Consider the following 17,071-nt stretch of genomic DNA (forward strand, 5'->3'; position numbering starts at 1 on the left):
TGCCACGGACACCGCTTCACCGTGGAGCATCATGGGAAATGAAGTACTGGAGGATCAGCAGGTTGAAGAGGAATCTGGTAAGTATCATGAATAAAAGTGTATAAATAGACCCTTTGGTGTTTTATTGTCAAGATAATAATGTAATTTAATCATTATTACTGATGAACAGCGTTTTAAAACATCAAAAATCTCCTCCTCAGTTTGTTGTGTGACAGTTTTTAAACAGTTGCTCGTCACCTCCTGTGCTTGTTGCCATGGACAACGCTTCACACTGGAGCATCATGGGAATTGAAGTACTGGAGGAGAGGAATCTGGTAATTATCATCAATAAAAGTGTACATTATACAGTAAAATAGACCCTTTAGTTGTTTTATCGTCAATATTATAATGTAATTGAATCATTAAACTATCATTAAACTAAGAAGTTTCATAAATGTTTCTTGTTTAATAACCTTATATTATTCCATGATTTATCCCTATCTGATTTATGGTAATATTGTTTGGGCAAATACATACCCCTCCAATCTTCATAAGCTTTATTTGTTGCAAGAACGATTTGTAAGATTGGCAACTTTGTCAAACTCTAAGGAGGCCTCTGTTCCATTGCATTTGTTCATTTCTAGTTTCTCTAGTGGTGTTGCCAGATGTTCTTAAAGGAGCAAACATCTGGCTACACCACTAGATGGCATTGTCACCATGTAAATCCCTGTTAGTGTGCAGCAGAGGGGGGATGCTGCCCTGCAGGCTCAGAGCCAAGCTGACAGATCTCTCAGCTCCTTTTCACCAAGAGATAACTACAACTAAACTCAACCTGGAAAAGTTTAACTGAACTTTGGGGCGAAAGCTTCTAACAAATATATCTGCTGTAGAATGATGGGAGAAGCTGCGTCAAGCCCACAACAACATTCAACCGGAAATAAAGCAACTTGCAAAATAATAGCATGGTGTAGTAAATATTTTATTAGTAGCTGATGTAGAAGTTAAGCTTGAGGAGGGCTTGTATTGACACTGACAAATTAAAGTGATTGACTGCAAATAGATTGATAATTGGTAGATAGTGTAGCCAATAAAATGTCTCTGAAGCAGATCTGAAAGGACAAAAGATAAAAAATGAATCAAGCTAAATTCTCTAAACGCTTGAGGTCTGGTCTGGAAAAAGATGGCATTTTTATTAATATATTTATTATATTTAAATTATTATTATTATTATTATTATTATTATTGTTATTATTATTATCTCATTTTTAGATGTAAATAATTTGAATTATTTTTCATTATCGTCTATTTTTTATATAATAAATAATTTGAACTTTTTAAAAATGCATATATTTTTATCTTTATATATAATAAATAATACGAATTCTTCTTTTCAAATTATCTTCTAATCTGCAGGACAGATAATAATGCACACAGTTCACTTTCATAGACTAAGCTACTGGAGTTACCCTGCACTATATTCATTTCTAACAGTCTCTTCTGCACTATATATCTCTACTATGACTATATTAATAGTCGTGTATCACAGCTGTTACCCTGCACTATATTCAGTTTTAACAGTTTTTCTTCATCTCCTTGTATTTTTATATCTGGTATATTTTTTTGTACTTTGCACTACTAACTTTTTTACTGCCTTTTTACTAACATGTTTTGCACTGTGGAACTGTGATGCTGGAAACTTGAATTTCCCTCAGGATCAATAAAGTTACTATCTATCTATCTATCTATATATCTATCTAATTTCATAGTAGTGCATTTTATTCTGCTTTAGGCTTTTATTTTAAAGGTTTCACCCGGAAGTTGCATTTTACCCTTTGCATTATGACCACTAGTAGTTCCTTCCATAGGTCCCTACGGTTTATTACTTTAAGGATTAAGGAAGGAGGTTGTGTGTTTGCATCACGCCCCTCTCACTCTGGCGCACACTAGGACAGACTCTGCGCGCTTTGCTTCAATCAGGCTGCACAGATCCGGACCTGGTTGCACAACAATGCGGACCAAGCCACAAAAAAAAAGTTTGAAATCTTATCCTTTTTGCACACAGGTCTGTCGGTGAGGAGTCTCTGGAGTGAGTGACAGCGACATGGATCAGACTACAAGTGTTGGTTTCTCTGCATCCTCTGTGGAAAGTCATTTGAAGAGTCATGGAGACATGAAGATCATTTAGTTTCTCCATACTGGATTTGTAGCAAGAACTCTGAAGGTTTACAGCTTGAGTATTAGTTAAGCTTCTGTTACTTTCAATAGCATCTAGTGTTTTGTTTTTTACAACTCTTGGATAATCACCCACCGTGTGGAGTCACTTTTGGAGACGTTTTTTGGATCAGAATTATGCACTAGAGACGTTTTTTTGGATCCCAATTACGCACTAGAGACGTTTTTGGATCAGAATAACGCACTGGAAACGTTTTTGGATCAGAATTACGCACTTTTGGAGACGTTTTTGGATCAAAATTACGCACTAGAGACGTTTTTGGATCACAATTACGCACTGGAGACGTTTTTGGATGAGAATTACGCACGGGATTCCTCTAACAAATGACAGCTTTTAAGTGGTTTATTACTCCCTCACTTCATCCTCTCAGCTCCCTGCATCTCATAGATCCACCGTATCACTCCCGTCCTCACCAGGTTTAGACTTGGAGGAGTAAAAAGCCTCCTGGAGGATGTGGAGAGGAGGTTTCCAGATGTCCGCCACCGCGTTTGTGACTCTTCTCCTGGTTGTTATGGACGTGAAGGCCAGTGGAGAGTACTGCCACGGTTGGCACGACAACCAGGGTGCGTGGAAGGAAGGCTTCCAGTGTCCGGAGAAGATCGATGGAGTTGAGTCGATCATCTGCTGCGGGAAGTGCGAGCTGCGCTACTGCTGCGGCAGCACCGAGGCGAGGCTGGACCAGGGCAGCTGCGATAACGACCGGCAGGCTCAGGATCCAGGCACAGCGAGCAAGGAGAACAAGGACTCAGCTGCAGGTATTAACCCAGAACTTCTACTGTTTCAGCAACTTATGATGTATGTTGATGTTCATCAATCAGTCTTCATTATAGATACTTAAAGAAAACATGTGCACCTACTGCAAGAGGGCAAAACAATGAAAAAAAGGATTAACATTGAAAAGAATGCATAAAAATATGTTAGTTTTATAGTAAAAACTCAATAATACTCGCACACATAAGTATGTTGATAATCATTATTAGTCTTCATTATAAATACTTCAAGAAAACATGTGCACCTATACTGCAAAAGAGGGCAAATCAATGAAAAAGGATTAACATACAAAAAAATGCATACAAATATGTTAGTTTTATAGTAAAAACTCAATAATACTTGCACAAATATAACCCTTATACACTAGTTTCCTTTGTGATTTATGTCAGAGAAAGACTGATACTAAAACTAATTGCCTAACCTTTGTTTTTTTAAGGTTTATTCCAAATTAATGTAATTTAAAGTGACTCATGAATGAATGCAATGCCCAAGGTGCATGCACAGGATGTCTTGAATTTGATATTGCAAATTGCAGACCCATTACAAGTTTCGGTTTCCCCTCATAAACCCAACAGTCCCACAGTGTCTCCCTGTTAAAAAGGCTCATCTGCTGCCTGTCCCCCCGGTTGGCAACGACAGCTGCACAGGAGACAGCAGCAGCAGCAGCAGCAGCAGACTCCTGCACTCACAAATGGTAAACTGTGTCGTGCTGCACTTATAAATAGCTGTGTTTGTTCTGGCCTGTAACAGTGCAAAGAGGGGCCGGGGGAGCTCAGATCACATTGTCCCCACGGGGATCAAGTTTGGACTTGACCGGATCTTGGACAGTGGCTCACCCCGAAGGCGCTGACAACTCTGCTCATAAAAAAGCACAAATCCTGTTATGTATCATTTCCTAGCAGACTCGTGGAGTCCCTCTCCTCCTGTAATCCCAGTCTCTCTGGTGTCTGTGGTGCTTTCAAGGGATCCACACTCAAACAACACACTCATACATAGAAACTGCTTTTAAGAGAGGAATCATTACCAAAACTAAAGGCAAAATATATCCCAAATTATATGGTGGATTAGGTAACAATACAAACTGTTTCCCCTCATTCATCATTACTTACATTCCCATAAATTAATCTACCATAAAGCCTCTTGAAGCTGCCTCATATCTTGAATAAAAGATCAACAAGTTGATAACTGCTCCAGGAAAATAGAGCAAATATTGGACATCAGAGAGAAAGGCAACACAGGCTTACTTCACGTTTCCCTGGAGGATATCGTGCCCTCTTTTGGACCTCCAGCTATAATCTGTCATTTGCTTGGACAATCATGCCTTATCGCTGCAGGAAGGGGTATATACATTTCATCCAGTGGCCTCCAGCCAACAGAACTTAAAGAAAAGCAGCTTTTCTCCTCACTCAGAAAAGAGGAAGTTCACTTTGGGCATTTCATTCATTTTTCATTCGCTTGCAGCCTATTAATCATCCGGGAAAGATACACACTGTAAACGTCAATGGATAACAGGCAGGAAATTATTAATGTGCTCGACATGAAGGAACATATGGTATTTAGGAACAGGAGAATGCCCGTGGGAGAGACGAGGGAGACGAGGGAGAGTCTAGCCGCAGAGATTGTGCCCAAAACAAGAGCTTAAGAGAGTCGGCTGCTGTTGCTGCGGCATGGCTGCCACAGCTCAACGGCAGCGACAGGTGTGGAGGAGTGACAGGGAACAATAGGAGGGTTTCAACCACCATGTGCACAAAATGGGAAAATATCACCTTAGCAAGAGGTGCAGAAATAAAGTGCTTTTTTAAAAGTCCTGCAGTTGACAAAGCCACAACAGTTTTTCCAGATTTACAAGCTCAGCAGTGCAAAGTACATTTACTCTACTTGAGTAGAGGTACTTGTACTTTACTTTCCATTTCCATGCTATTTTATACTTTTACTTCACCACAACTCAGAGGGAAATACCATTTTTTACTGAACAACATTTATCTGACAGCTGTAGTTACTAGTTACACATTAAGATTTTACATTAAAAGACATATTATAAAGTGCAATACATTATTAAATATTAAACCAGTGGTTCCAGTGTCTACTCTGAACCCTTTGTCGCGTTTCAGATGTCTATGAGTTGTTAGCAGTTCCCCAAAGAGAGATTTAAGAGGACCTATTATGCTCATTTTCAGGTGCATACTTGTATTTGGGGTTTCTACTAGATTCTAGCAGAAACCAAAAGAGAGATGATTATATGTAAATAACTGTTTGAGGCCCAAAGAGGTACAATTTTCCAACATTTCATAAAAAACAAAGATTAAAGAGGACCTATTATGCTCATTTTCAGGTGCATACTTGTATTTTGCAAACATGTTCTAGTTACTAGAACATGTTTACAAGCTTTAATGTTCAAAAAGCGTTTTACTCTTCTCATACCGGCTGTGCTTCAGCACCTCTTTTCATCCTCTGTCTGAAACGCTCTGTTTGAGTCTGCTCTGATTGGTCAGCTGGCCCACTCTGTTGTGATTGGTCAACCGAACCAAACTCTTCAGACTCCGCTCCAGCTCCACTCTAACTAGCTTTGTTTGAGGGTGTGCCAAACTAGCCGTTATGCAAATGTGTTACTTGGTGAGATCATCATGTTGCGGAAGAAAAGGCGGGACTTCAAGCAAGGTGTTTCATGCAGTTCAGGAGCAGTGTTTCTGTGGCGAAGAGTAACTCCCTTTGGCGTGGACTTTGTAACTTTGCAGACCTTTTACATGCACAAAAAAGCTATATAACACACTAAAGGAAAGGGAAAAAGCACAAAATCACAATAGGTCCTTTTTAAAAGTAAAACAAAATGTGTACAAATTTGTCTTGCAAACTTTAGTTTTCAACCACGCTAGTGGCATGGCTCTATGGTCGGTCGGTCCACCACTTCTCTATCTCTACAACTATTGGACAGATTCCTATAAAGATTTAAACAGACATTCATGTCTCCCTCAGGATGAATTGCGATACCATAACTTTTCATTTAGTCTCATCATAAAATCTGAGTTTTAATTTGTCCAATACTTTGATTTATGACCAAATATCTGCAAAACTATAATGATATTCCCATCAGCCTCAGCTGTACTTTGTAGCCTATTTAGTGCTAAGTAGCAAATGTAAGCATGCTAACACGCTAAAGTAAAATGATGAACATGCTAAACATCAATCACTTAGCGTTGTTATTGTGAGCATGTTAGCATGCTGATATTAGCATTTAGCTCAAAGCGACATTTGCCCTCAGTACAGCCTCACAGAGCCGCTAGCGAGGCTGTTTCCTCTTTCTTCCCCCTTTCACAACATCACAGATTTATCTTATGACTCTGAAGACCCTTTTCTGCATAATGAGTTATTTCATTTTTAATACTTTAAGTAACTTTTACTTGTAATTAAGTAGTTTTAGATTGCTGTTTTGGTATTTCTACTTGCACAAGCATCTGAGAACTTCTTCCACCACTGCAGCCTATTTGCTGAACTTTAAGTGGTGTTTTTTTACCCCCTCCATCACTGATTTACAGTTTTGGAAAGCAGCTCTACAGTTGAAAGCAGGGATGAAGTAAAACAAGACGAACATTTCTGCAATTACTAATCCCCATCATCCATGCAGAAAAAGGGAGTGGAGGCTGAGATGTTCAGGTGGAGGCCATATAAGTGCAGGAAAACAGAAAGGCGCTATGGGATAATTCTGCTCTTGTAACTTATATATGTGTTGCCATAACACGAGTTCCTGTTAAAACCTGTTTACTGGAAGGTGTGTAGCTGTGAGGAGCACTAGCCTCTGAAGTCGACACCGCTTCTCGTCAAAGGGAAACGGGGTCGAGGTCCTAGTTGGTTTCATGTCACCGTGTCTCGGCCTCTTCTGCCGCTGGCCTGTGTCTTTTGTCACCTGGTCTTAACCACCTCAGCCGATCAATGTCTCCTCAGCTCTTAACAGGTCTCATGCAGTAATCCCTGTAATACCCTGCCTACTTTTGATGAGCATTTTGAAAAAGTTTCTCAAGGCCGCGTGGATGCATTTCAAAGAGACAAAAGGAAACCGGAGCCGGCTGCCACCTCTCTCTCTTTGGCATACAGTTACACCTCATAACACATGGGCACATTCAGAGCGGAAAATAACTACACCCTGTGGGAACAATAAAACACAACCAATCACTTATACTGTAACATGCTCGTTATTGTGTTTGTAAGGTGTTTGTGCGAGCGAGCATGGGAATGAAGGAGAGGGGAAAACACCTCAGAAGTGACCTCATCTCGCCGGTCACCCCGTTTCTGCCAAAAAGAGTTCACTCGTTGAAATTAGAACAAAAAATGTAAGGAAAGTTATTGTTGATCGTGTTTCAAAGTTGTTGTTGGAGCCTCTCCCGCTCACTTAGCAAATTTACAGATGGAACTGAGATCTTAACATATAAAAATGTCAAGATTTGTTTAATAACGCCTCTGCTATATGACCCAGCGATTGGTGGAATAGTGAGAGTACTTTCTTACCAGTCTGATTTGCTGTTTTAAAGAAAAAGAAAAAAAAGGTCAGTGAGAAGAAATTGGCTTACTCCTTTTGATTTAAAGGCCTGAATGAGCTCCCATTCAGCTCCATTAAATCAGTCAACTTTTAATACCCTTCTTTAAGCAGAAGCCAAGTACTGTAGTTCAACTTGAGTAACTTAGTTTCAAAGGGTTGGTCATAAATAGCCGAGGAAAAAGAAGGGTCACAAATATCTGCTGGCAGCCGGGCTTAAGAATGTCACCCATGCAAACACACACAGGTCTGCAGGGTCGAGGAGGCTGGGGACACAGCAGGGTGCTGAGGATTAAAACAGATCAAAACAAAGTTAATAACTGCTAATGAGAGCCCAGGGCTCCCTGGGGACTCGGTCCCAGTGCACCTCTCATTCTTCTAGCCGAGTCCAAACACTCCTCTCTGCTCATTCTTTTGTTTCACTGTCTCACCAAATCTCCACTCACATGTAGGAGCTTTGCTTGTGCAGGGAACCAAGACACGTGTGTGTGTGTGTGTGAGTGAGGCGGTACTGCTCTGAAGCCTAACTTAGAAGTTAATGTTTTGCCACAAAAGCTGTTTTTTAAAGTGTCTTTTCTTCTCTCTCTGCAGTTCCCATCTATGTGCCCTTCCTGATCGTGGGCTCGGTGTTTGTAGCGTTCATCCTGGTGGGCTCTGTGGTCGCCGTGTGCTGCTGCCGCTGCCTCCGGCCCAAGCAGGAGCTGTCGTCAGGAGGTGCGACAGGAGGAGGCGCTGGTGGCGGTCGCCTCCTTGAGACCATCCCAATGATGGCCAGCGTGGGGACCTCGAGGGGTTCCTCGTCCCGCCAGTCCAGCACGGCCACCTCGTCCAGCTCCTCCGCCCCGCCCGCTGCGCCACGCCAAGCTCCCCAACAACTCATGCGGGCCCAGGCCTCCTGCTGCCTGCCCCCGGACGCCAGCGTCTTCGTCAACATGCCCACCAACTTCTCCGTGCTCAACTGCCAGCAGGCCACGCAAATCATGCCTCACCAGGGACAGTTTCTTCACCCGCAGTACATCGGCTACGCCCACCCTGCCACGACCTACCTGGACCCCACTCAGGGCGGGTACAGACCCCTCCAGTCACCCTGCCCTCCTCCAAATGTTGGGTGCAGTGTCTCCAATGACCAGAAATACCCCGCAGTGACTGTATGATGAACCCGCAGACCACTCTGCCACTTTGTTGAACCTGTGAGGACCGCGCCAGAGACCTTTAGGGGATGCTGCCAGAGTGGAAAAAAAAGAAAAGGCAGGGACTCACATGAAGGACTCATAAAGCCGTTGCTGGCTGCAGGGCCTGCCTTGCTATTGTGTGCGGTGTGCGTCTGTTTAGTGTGTCATATGATCTCTTGGCGAGTCGGAATGAGCTAAGCTCAACCTATGACGGACGCATAAACAATTTTCTGTCTTGATGCAAAGACGAAACTGCCTATAGGAGGGTTACACAGCCCAGATGGGCGATCATGCACAGCTCACTGCAGCTCAAATAAAGTCTGTGCGTGTGTTTGTGTTGCATGTGTGCGTATGCGAGAGTGAGAAAAAGATTTGTTGGCTTATTTGTGCTGGAGTGAGTGATGACTGGATGATTTATAGCAGTGAACTGTATGAAAAAAAAAAAAATTATGACCACATGCTGTGTTTATGCCATGTGCACATCTGCACTTGTGAATGGTTGTGAGTGGTTTCTACAGTATGTGTTTGTGTTGAAAGCGTGAGGAGAGAAAGCATGTTTGTACTGTATGTGTGCGAGTCGGCGTGGAGGAGGGATGTGGTTGCATGAGTTAACTGTGAGTGAACTGATGGGAAATGCAGGTGGTGTAATGTGAAAGGCAGTCGCGATCTCCCTGTAGACCATTTAAACTCTAATGAAGTGAACACAGGACATAGACTGTGACGCTCCACCCTACGATACAAACCCCCCTCCTGCCACCCAAAAAGAAAAAAAAACACAAAAAAACTGCCCTGAGCGGAAACACACTCACACCCACCAAAAAAAAAGTAAATATTCAAGCAAGCCTGGCAGTTAATGTACCCGACAAGTGTGTGGCAGAGAAGGCAGCTCTTTGAAGATTGCCAAGTTAATTATACAGTGAAAACTGCCCCGTTCACTTCTCTCCTGTGAGGTGTGTGTGTGTGTGTTTAACACTACCACAGTTCAGTGCGTTAGTAGAGGGCACGGGCAGCTGCAGGGCAGCTTTGACTCATTATTTCCCACTTAAGAACAGCACAGAAATGGTTGTTAATCTAAAAAAAAATGAGTCAAAGTTGCTTTTTTTTTTTTTCCTGTTGTGCAGCTGGGTCACCGGTAACATGCAACTTGAGGAATGTGCTGCTCCACTGAGCGTGCAGCCCGAGATGTCCCAAAGAAACTGAAACTGGTATGTTTGTGTGTACCTCATCTGTACGCCGAGCACAATGTCTGTAATATGCCATAGGCAGCTTGTGTGTGACAAAATAAGAGCATCTGTAAAATGAAAATTGGTCCAATTTGATGCAGGAGTTTTTCATATGAATTTAAAAAATAAATAAACAACTTTTAAACAGAAATCAGTGTCCAGTACAATGTGTGTTTCAGTGTTTTATCACCTTCTACTGTCATAAACATATCAAGCTATGCTTTGTTGCCATTGCTCCTCTGCATAAGTGAGATTTACATGCTTGGAAACTTGGTAAGAAACAAATCTGAGGTGAATGGGTTTCACACAAACAACTGTCTCACATCTTAATCCCCTTGAAACACAAACACACTGATGGTTAAGCTATTAGAAACACTAATTACACACATTCACAGACAGCTCTACCACCCATAGTGGATAGACCCAATACCCGTCACATCACCCCGACTCACAATAAACCGCAACAATGGGCAGTTTAAAAACTATGACGTGTGGTGTGGAGGTGTAGTCTTGGCAGAAACTACAGTAATGTGGAAAGCGGAGCGGGGCCGTTGAGGGAGTCACTGGGGAGGAGTTGAAAAGCATAAATGGCTCTTTGGCTCCTGCTCGGCTCGATGGATTCTCCATACTGGAGCAGCTGTAGTCGGTTTGGGCTGGGACACATCCAGGAAGGTGGGTGGGAAAGGCAGTTGGGCTCCGTTGTCCAGGGGCTGGGGGGGTGTATTAATCCTCTAATGGCCTGTCTACACTGACTCTCTCCTGAGCTTCAAGAGGGAGCGTGGGACAGGTTTGATTCTAGTAATGTATGAAATCATCCATGCCTTTTGATCCATTTTAAGCACACAATGTAAACTCCTCCTACTACCCCGTAGCCACAGATTGAAAACACGAGTAGACAGTCAAGAGACGGAGACATTTAGTCAGGCCATGGATTGATTAGATTTAATGATTAGGACTCGGATGGACAACCCCCCCTCTCTCCCACCCTTTCACTCTTGCATTCCTGAACCAGAGTGTCCTCAACACAGAGCACACACACACACACACACACACACACACACACAATGGACTCTACATTCAGACCAATCCCAGAGCCAGAATAACACAAGTGTCTCAATCAGATCCCTTCTGTTTGGATGCCTATTAGCGCTAGTTCAAGTAAAATATTCCCTCTAAGACGTGTGTCTCCACATATGAGTACAAAAACAGGCATTAATGAAAAGAGAAAAAAAAAATATATAAACACAAAACACTTTAATGATAATAATAAAAAAAAAAAAGAAAGAGTCCAGTTAAGAATGGAAATCCAAATAAACTGGAAGGAAGCTCTATTGCCGGGCTTCTGTGTCAGCTGACGATGCTCGGGAGGTGGCATCAGGAATCACAGGAGCAGTCAGAAACAACAGGAAACAAAGTGGGGTTTTAAAACTGGCCAAGACGAGGAGATGTGTGAGAGGAGGAGAGACGTGGAGGCTGCGGAGCGGCTAGGAGATGGAGAGATAGGAGGGAAGACATGAAGGAGAGATAAGCAAGAGGACGTCCCGGTGGGGTGGGAGGGGTGGGCGGGGTTGCAGCAGGGTGGTGGTCCAGTTTGGCGTGAGTGTTCTGCCTCAGTGGCGTCTCTGTGGTGTTTGGCAGTGAGGCTTGGTGCTGCAATGGGACGGGGGGGGCCTGTAGCTGGGGTTCAGTGCTGCGGCGGTCCTCGCTCTTTGCTTGCTCTTTGCTTTCCCTCCCTCCCTACTTCCCTTTTTTAAGGAATTCATCAGTGCGTGTGTGCGTGTGTTTATTTTGACGTCCCACTCCCCTCCCGCGTCGGCATGTGATGACAGACGAGCGAAACCCACCTCACGGGAGAGAGAAGAGAGAACCGTGGAAGCGAACGCACGCGGGGCCGACACACACATGCACACAAACACGGGAGCGCCGATGCGTGCAGACATACATGCACAGGCAGATACAGGCGCACGGGAATGCGCACACACACGCACGCACACACACACACACAGATAAACACACAGTGGCACGAAGCAAACCCAGTCTGTGGGGTATACAGATATGAGCAGCAGTCTCTGAGTTTGACTCGTCATGTCTGTGCGTGAATATGATTGCTCATGCCTGTGCAGCTTGTTTGAGTTTGGAGAATGTTTTTTTTTTTCCTCATAAAGCCAGCCTGGTCCCTTCTCTCAAGTCAGTCCTCTATGCGCCAGCGACGGCCTCCACGCCCGACCGTGACCCCCCTCCCTCGGCGAGGGGTCAGGTCATAGTTCCAGTAAGGCCACAGCAGGGGTCGGTCACCCGGCGTGAGGGGGTGTCACGTTAAGTCTGTCTCCGCTGTCACCTTGATAACCGTTGCTACGGTGAGCCGAAGCCTTGGTCAGGGGCGGGGCTAGAGGCTGGGGCGTTCGCGGGTGGTGTCGTAGGAGCGCACTACCTGGGATTGGGACACCACGCCGTGCTCCTCTTGAGAGAAGGCATAGCCATCTGCAGACAGAGACAAGAGGAGGGAGGTGTTGGGTTGTGATTGGAAAAACAGAAACACCTGTGTGATGTATTACAGTGCAGTACGACAGCACTGTACTTTTGTACTTAATGTGTTTGTGTGCAGACAAACCACTGCCTCAAAAATGACCATAAAGTTGAATCAAGTTTCACAAATGTGGCATTCATTATAGGACTGTTATATTGGATTGGCTAACTCAGTGTATGTTTTCCCAGCCAAATATTGTCTGAATACTGGGAATCGATTTGTTGTTTCTGGGCTACTCTCCTCATTTACTCTCTGCATTGTTTGCCAGATTTTCAAATGACACCCTTAATAAATACATAAATAAATAAACAAATCAAACGCACCAAACAAAATCGGACAGCCTCAAGTTTATATTGGCAGAATATGAAGCAAAATAATGTTTTTAATAGGGCTATAGGGCTAATAATCGATAAAAATATTTAATTGCGATTAATCGGATGATTGTCCATAGTTAATCGCGACTAATCACACATTTGTTATCTGCTCAAAATGTACCTCAAAGGGAGATTTGTCAAGTTTTTAATACTCTTATCAACTTGGGAGTGGACAAATATGCTTGCTTTATGCCAATTTATGTATATATTTATTATTGGAAATCAATTAACAACACAAAACAATGACAAACATTGTCCAGAAACCCTCACAGGTACTGCATTTAGCATAAAAAATATGCTCAAATCATAACATGGCAAACTCAAGCCCAACAGGCAACAACAGCTGTCAGTGTGCTGACTTGACTTTGACTTGCACCACACTGTATGTGATTATCATAAAGTGGGCATGTCTGTAAAGGGGAGACTCGTTGGTACCCATTGAACCCATTTTCATTCACATATCTTGAGGTCAGAGGTCAAGGGACCCCTTTGAATATGGCCATTACAGTTTCCTCGCCAAAATGTAGCACAAATTAAGATTCCAATGGATTCTTTAGGTTTTGTAGTTTCATATGATGCCAGTATCTTCACACTAGCTTTAAAATTGAGCCCGCTACGACCTAAAAATCACAAGTTGCGCTAATGTGTTAAAGAAATTAGTGCCGTTATTATATAATTATAAAGCGTTATTATCGCGTTAACTTTGACAGCCCTAGTTTTTAAGACTTTATTTCATGTAATGAGACTGAAACACAATTCTCTCTCATAAGGCCTGTAATGAAGCAGGACTTTGATAACGTTACAGTATGTGTGTTTGGAAAGGACACTCACGTGACACAGTCTGCTGCACCGAGTTTGAGCGTCCCACGCTTGAAGGCGCTTTCCTAAAGACTCTTGTCAGCAGATGGGCCCGTTCGTTTAGACTGCAGAGAAAGGAAAGAGAGATCAGTTACTCCACAGTGACGGCACATAACCACTTAATAATCCGTAATTAAAAAGAGACTCTTCACTACTTACACCACTGCACAACACCGTCACTAGCTACTGGGAATGTACAGATTTCTCAATGCTTTTGTCTTTTTCTTTTTGCTTTCAGTTATGAGCAGTGGCAGGTTTAGCTTCTTTTTGAGACATGTTGAAATATAATGTCTTAACTACCCACAGCTTTAAGGCAGCAGGATGATTAAAGACAGTCTTTCAACCTTCAACTGTCCTTGAGCAAAAGGATATAAGCCAAACGTACATATCTCCTTCACGGTTCAACAGAGAAACACACAGATCAACGAGCAAACAAAATCTAAGTGGATTTAAAACCAGAACGTTGGTACGAAGTGGATTGGATACTGACTGCTTCTGACATGCAATTTAGCTCCAACAGAAAGTCATAAACTGGCTGCAGGGTAACAGGACATCCACAGTAAACTATTCCTCGGCCCCCCCACTCCTCTCTCCTTCTCCCCCTTTCCAAGAAGAAGACTGGATCCTCTGTTCGTGGACCACACGCCGTCACGGCTCCTCTCCTCCTGTGACCAAAAATAACTAAGCCCTTTCCAGATATTGCACACAAATGCAGGCATGCACACAGATGCATGCACACACTTATTTAGTCCGATACCTCTCTCCACTCTCATCACCGTCATTACAGCCAGTAAAGTCATTAGGCGGAGGCGCTGGATGGAAAATGCAAGGACGCCACTCTCGGTGATTGCCACATCAAAAAGTCACTTTTTGCCAATTTCATTTGAAAGATTACACTTTTCTTCATGTTATCTGCCAATGGAGCATTAAATTCACACAAGAGGAGTTTCCTTGGCACTTTTGATGATCAACGGAGCAGCTATGGACTAGAGCCAGCCTTCCCAAGGTTTAGATTTGGATCAGGCAGTTAGGAAACTCTTAATACTGTATGTGACGGTTGGGAACCTTCACTAGAGTGTTTGTCAAAAAAAGAGAAGAAAAAAAAACAGAGAGGCTCTGAAGTTTGCTCAATAAGGTTTTGGCCAAAAAAAATGAAAGTCTGTTAGATAGATGACCGCACTGACTGAATGATAAAAGACTACATGGTGGCTGGACAAATAAATGAAAGGCTCATGCATGAGTGCACCTCAAGTTGTCCTTCTGTAATGTTTCTTTCTGGCTAACCTCTGATTCAAAAAAGGCCCAAGGATGTGCTTCGTTTGAACTCCTCCCCGGAGACGCCCCTGTACTCTACCTTTCCACCCCCTTCCCATGCCTACCCCAGGACCTCCCCAGGAACTACAAACACAGATGTGCTCTTTTCACTTTTGCTCCATTGCCTCTCAGCGCACCGCTACTTTACTTCTCTTATTCTAAACGGAGAAAGGACCCAGTCCTGTTTTTCTGGGTTTAAAGCAAGGTCAGTCCAGGACGGGGCCTTGCATCGGGGTCAGGAGGAGCAGTTTAAGACATACCTCAGATGGCACCAAGCTGTTCTGAGAAAGCAGCTTGTCTTGGTGACTCACTCACATCTGACTCTTTATTACAGTTAGTCATACTAACCAGAATATTATACAACTCTCTTGGGGGGGGGGTAAAAACTAGGATCGACATCGGCTGGGCCTCTGATTCAAGGAGGGATCTTCGTTTGGTTTTGGGTATCAAAACAGACGCCGACCTGGCAAAATTCCTATTGGACAGGTGAGCTAACATTACTGCCAAGCATGTGAAATACATAGTGATACTGTGGTTTTAGCAGGCTTATGTTGCTAACGTTGATCAACATGATGCCTGTCAATCTCGCGTGTGTCGCCTCACTGTTTTGACCGATGCTCGCTCGGTTCTTCTTAGTGCGAGCACAAGCGCGAGCAACAGGATGCTGATGACGTTGATTTAATAGCCACAGGTGTTAACAAGCAATTTCTGATTCTTACATCTATCCCTTTTAACTTAGAAAAGTAAAGGCACTCATTATGCAGAATGGGAAATTCTTATATATATTGTATTATTTGATTGTCATTACTGACATATACACATATACAGTGCCTTTTACTGTTGTAACTGGTTGAGGTGGGGCTAATTTGAACTACTTGCTATTGGGTAGTTGTTGTTTAGTATGTTTTGTATCTGAAATCTGATCCTGAAAGTTAAATAAAGCTGTCAAATAAATGTAGTGAAGCAAAAAAGAACAATGTTTCCCTCTGAAATGTTGTGAAATTGAAGTATAAAGCAGCATAAAAATGGAAATACTCAAGTAACGTACCCTAAAATTGTACTTTAGTAAATGTACTTTGTTACTTTCCACAACTGCTAGCAGTCAACCCTCAACAATCCTAAATCCATACTGTATCTATAACTTAGACAAATGTCCCCACAAGCTAAACAATACAGTTGTTTCTAACACAGCTCTAGTGACACCACACGACTAAATCACAGAGAGACAACTACAGACGAATCGAGAAGACACACCAGGTCTGTACAGCAGTTCAAATTGATCCACCTATGAAGCAATCCACAGATGGAGGAATGGAAAAAATGGACATACGGAGAGAAATTAAATTTTAAAATGATTCAAAGGGGAACGAGTGATTGAAAGATAAAACAGAGAGAGGTGTGACCTTAAGTTAATGGAAAACAAGCGAGGGTCACTCCAAAGTAGCTTGCAGTAGGTCACACAGGTCATTGGAGGTCACAGTTCACACAGCGGGACAGTGCAAACCCAGAAACTACCTCTGTGAGCACCATGTGACAGCTCTGGCTCTACGGGACCTCAGCCTTGGCTGCGGCCCTGTGGACGCTGCCACCGGGGAGTTGGAAATGCCATTTATTTTCACACATACAGAAACATACACTCCCTGGCCACTTTAATAGGTACACCTATACAATTTAATGCAACCCGATACAACAGCTCTGCCACATATTCTTCCTTTACGAAGCTCAGAATGACCAGTTTTTGTTCAAACCTTCGGAGATGATATTCAACAATATGTTTATTATTGAGGTTCGTAGTTGGTCGATACATATCATCTTTAAGATACGCTTTTATTTTGAAGTGGTTTTTGATATAAATGTAACTGATTAAATGTTAAATGGGCATATCATATACTGTCTCGCATCGATTGCAGGCCCCTGAATTGAATCAAATCAAAATCGTATCGTGGCAGATTTTGTGATATCGGCAAATATCGTATTGTTGTCCAAATAATTGATATAATACCTTGTGATGAAACTAGTGATTTACATCCCTAATAGTTTGTAAATGGATTGGGCAAAACATTAAAAACTCCTCTGAATATAATGCAGTCCA

General features: G+C 42.9%; 2 protein-coding genes across 15 annotated transcripts in view; one reads left to right on the forward strand and one right to left on the reverse strand.

Annotated features, from left to right (window-relative positions):
- The first annotated feature begins 16 nt into the window (after positions 1-16).
- Positions 17-9,616, forward strand: shisa2b (shisa family member 2b). 2 transcript variants are annotated; one of them, XM_074622237.1, is made up of 4 exons: positions 17-77; positions 201-314; positions 2,042-2,967; positions 8,103-9,616. In XM_074622237.1, exons 3-4 carry the CDS (start codon positions 2,664-2,666, stop codon positions 8,663-8,665), a joined length of 867 nt encoding a protein of 288 aa, XP_074478338.1. In that variant the 5' UTR covers positions 17-77; positions 201-314; positions 2,042-2,663; the 3' UTR covers positions 8,666-9,616. The 2 variants fall into 2 exon arrangements, with proteins under 2 accessions (XP_074478338.1, XP_074478339.1); XM_074622238.1 differs by lacking the exons at positions 17-77; positions 201-314 and having other exon boundaries at positions 1,872-2,290; positions 2,417-2,967.
- A 1,219-nt stretch (positions 9,617-10,835) lies between these two features.
- atp8a2 (ATPase phospholipid transporting 8A2) overlaps positions 10,836-17,071 on the reverse strand; it is a 54,378-nt gene continuing 48,142 nt past the window's right edge. For all 13 annotated transcript variants that reach the window (XM_074622220.1, XM_074622221.1, XM_074622227.1 and 10 more), the window contains 2 exons: positions 13,639-13,730; positions 10,836-12,387 (listed from right to left, as the gene is read on the reverse strand). In XM_074622220.1, the coding sequence (XP_074478321.1) occupies positions 12,293-12,387; positions 13,639-13,730 (187 nt within the window). In that variant the 3' untranslated portion in view covers positions 10,836-12,292. The remainder of the gene's footprint in view (positions 12,388-13,638; positions 13,731-17,071) is intronic.

This window comes from Sebastes fasciatus, chromosome 21 (genome assembly GCF_043250625.1).
Source record: "Sebastes fasciatus isolate fSebFas1 chromosome 21, fSebFas1.pri, whole genome shotgun sequence".
Taxonomy (NCBI): domain Eukaryota; kingdom Metazoa; phylum Chordata; class Actinopteri; order Perciformes; family Sebastidae; genus Sebastes; species Sebastes fasciatus.

Excerpts from the sequence above, each read along its gene's own strand:
- shisa2b (XM_074622237.1), top strand. The coding sequence starts at position 2,664 with ATGTGGAGAGGAGGTTTCCAGATGTCCGCCACCGCGTTTGTGACTCTT. Across the intron at positions 2,968-8,102 it reads GAACAAGGACTCAGCTGCAG|TTCCCATCTATGTGCCCTTC; the intron begins GTATTAACCCAG and ends CTCTCTCTGCAG.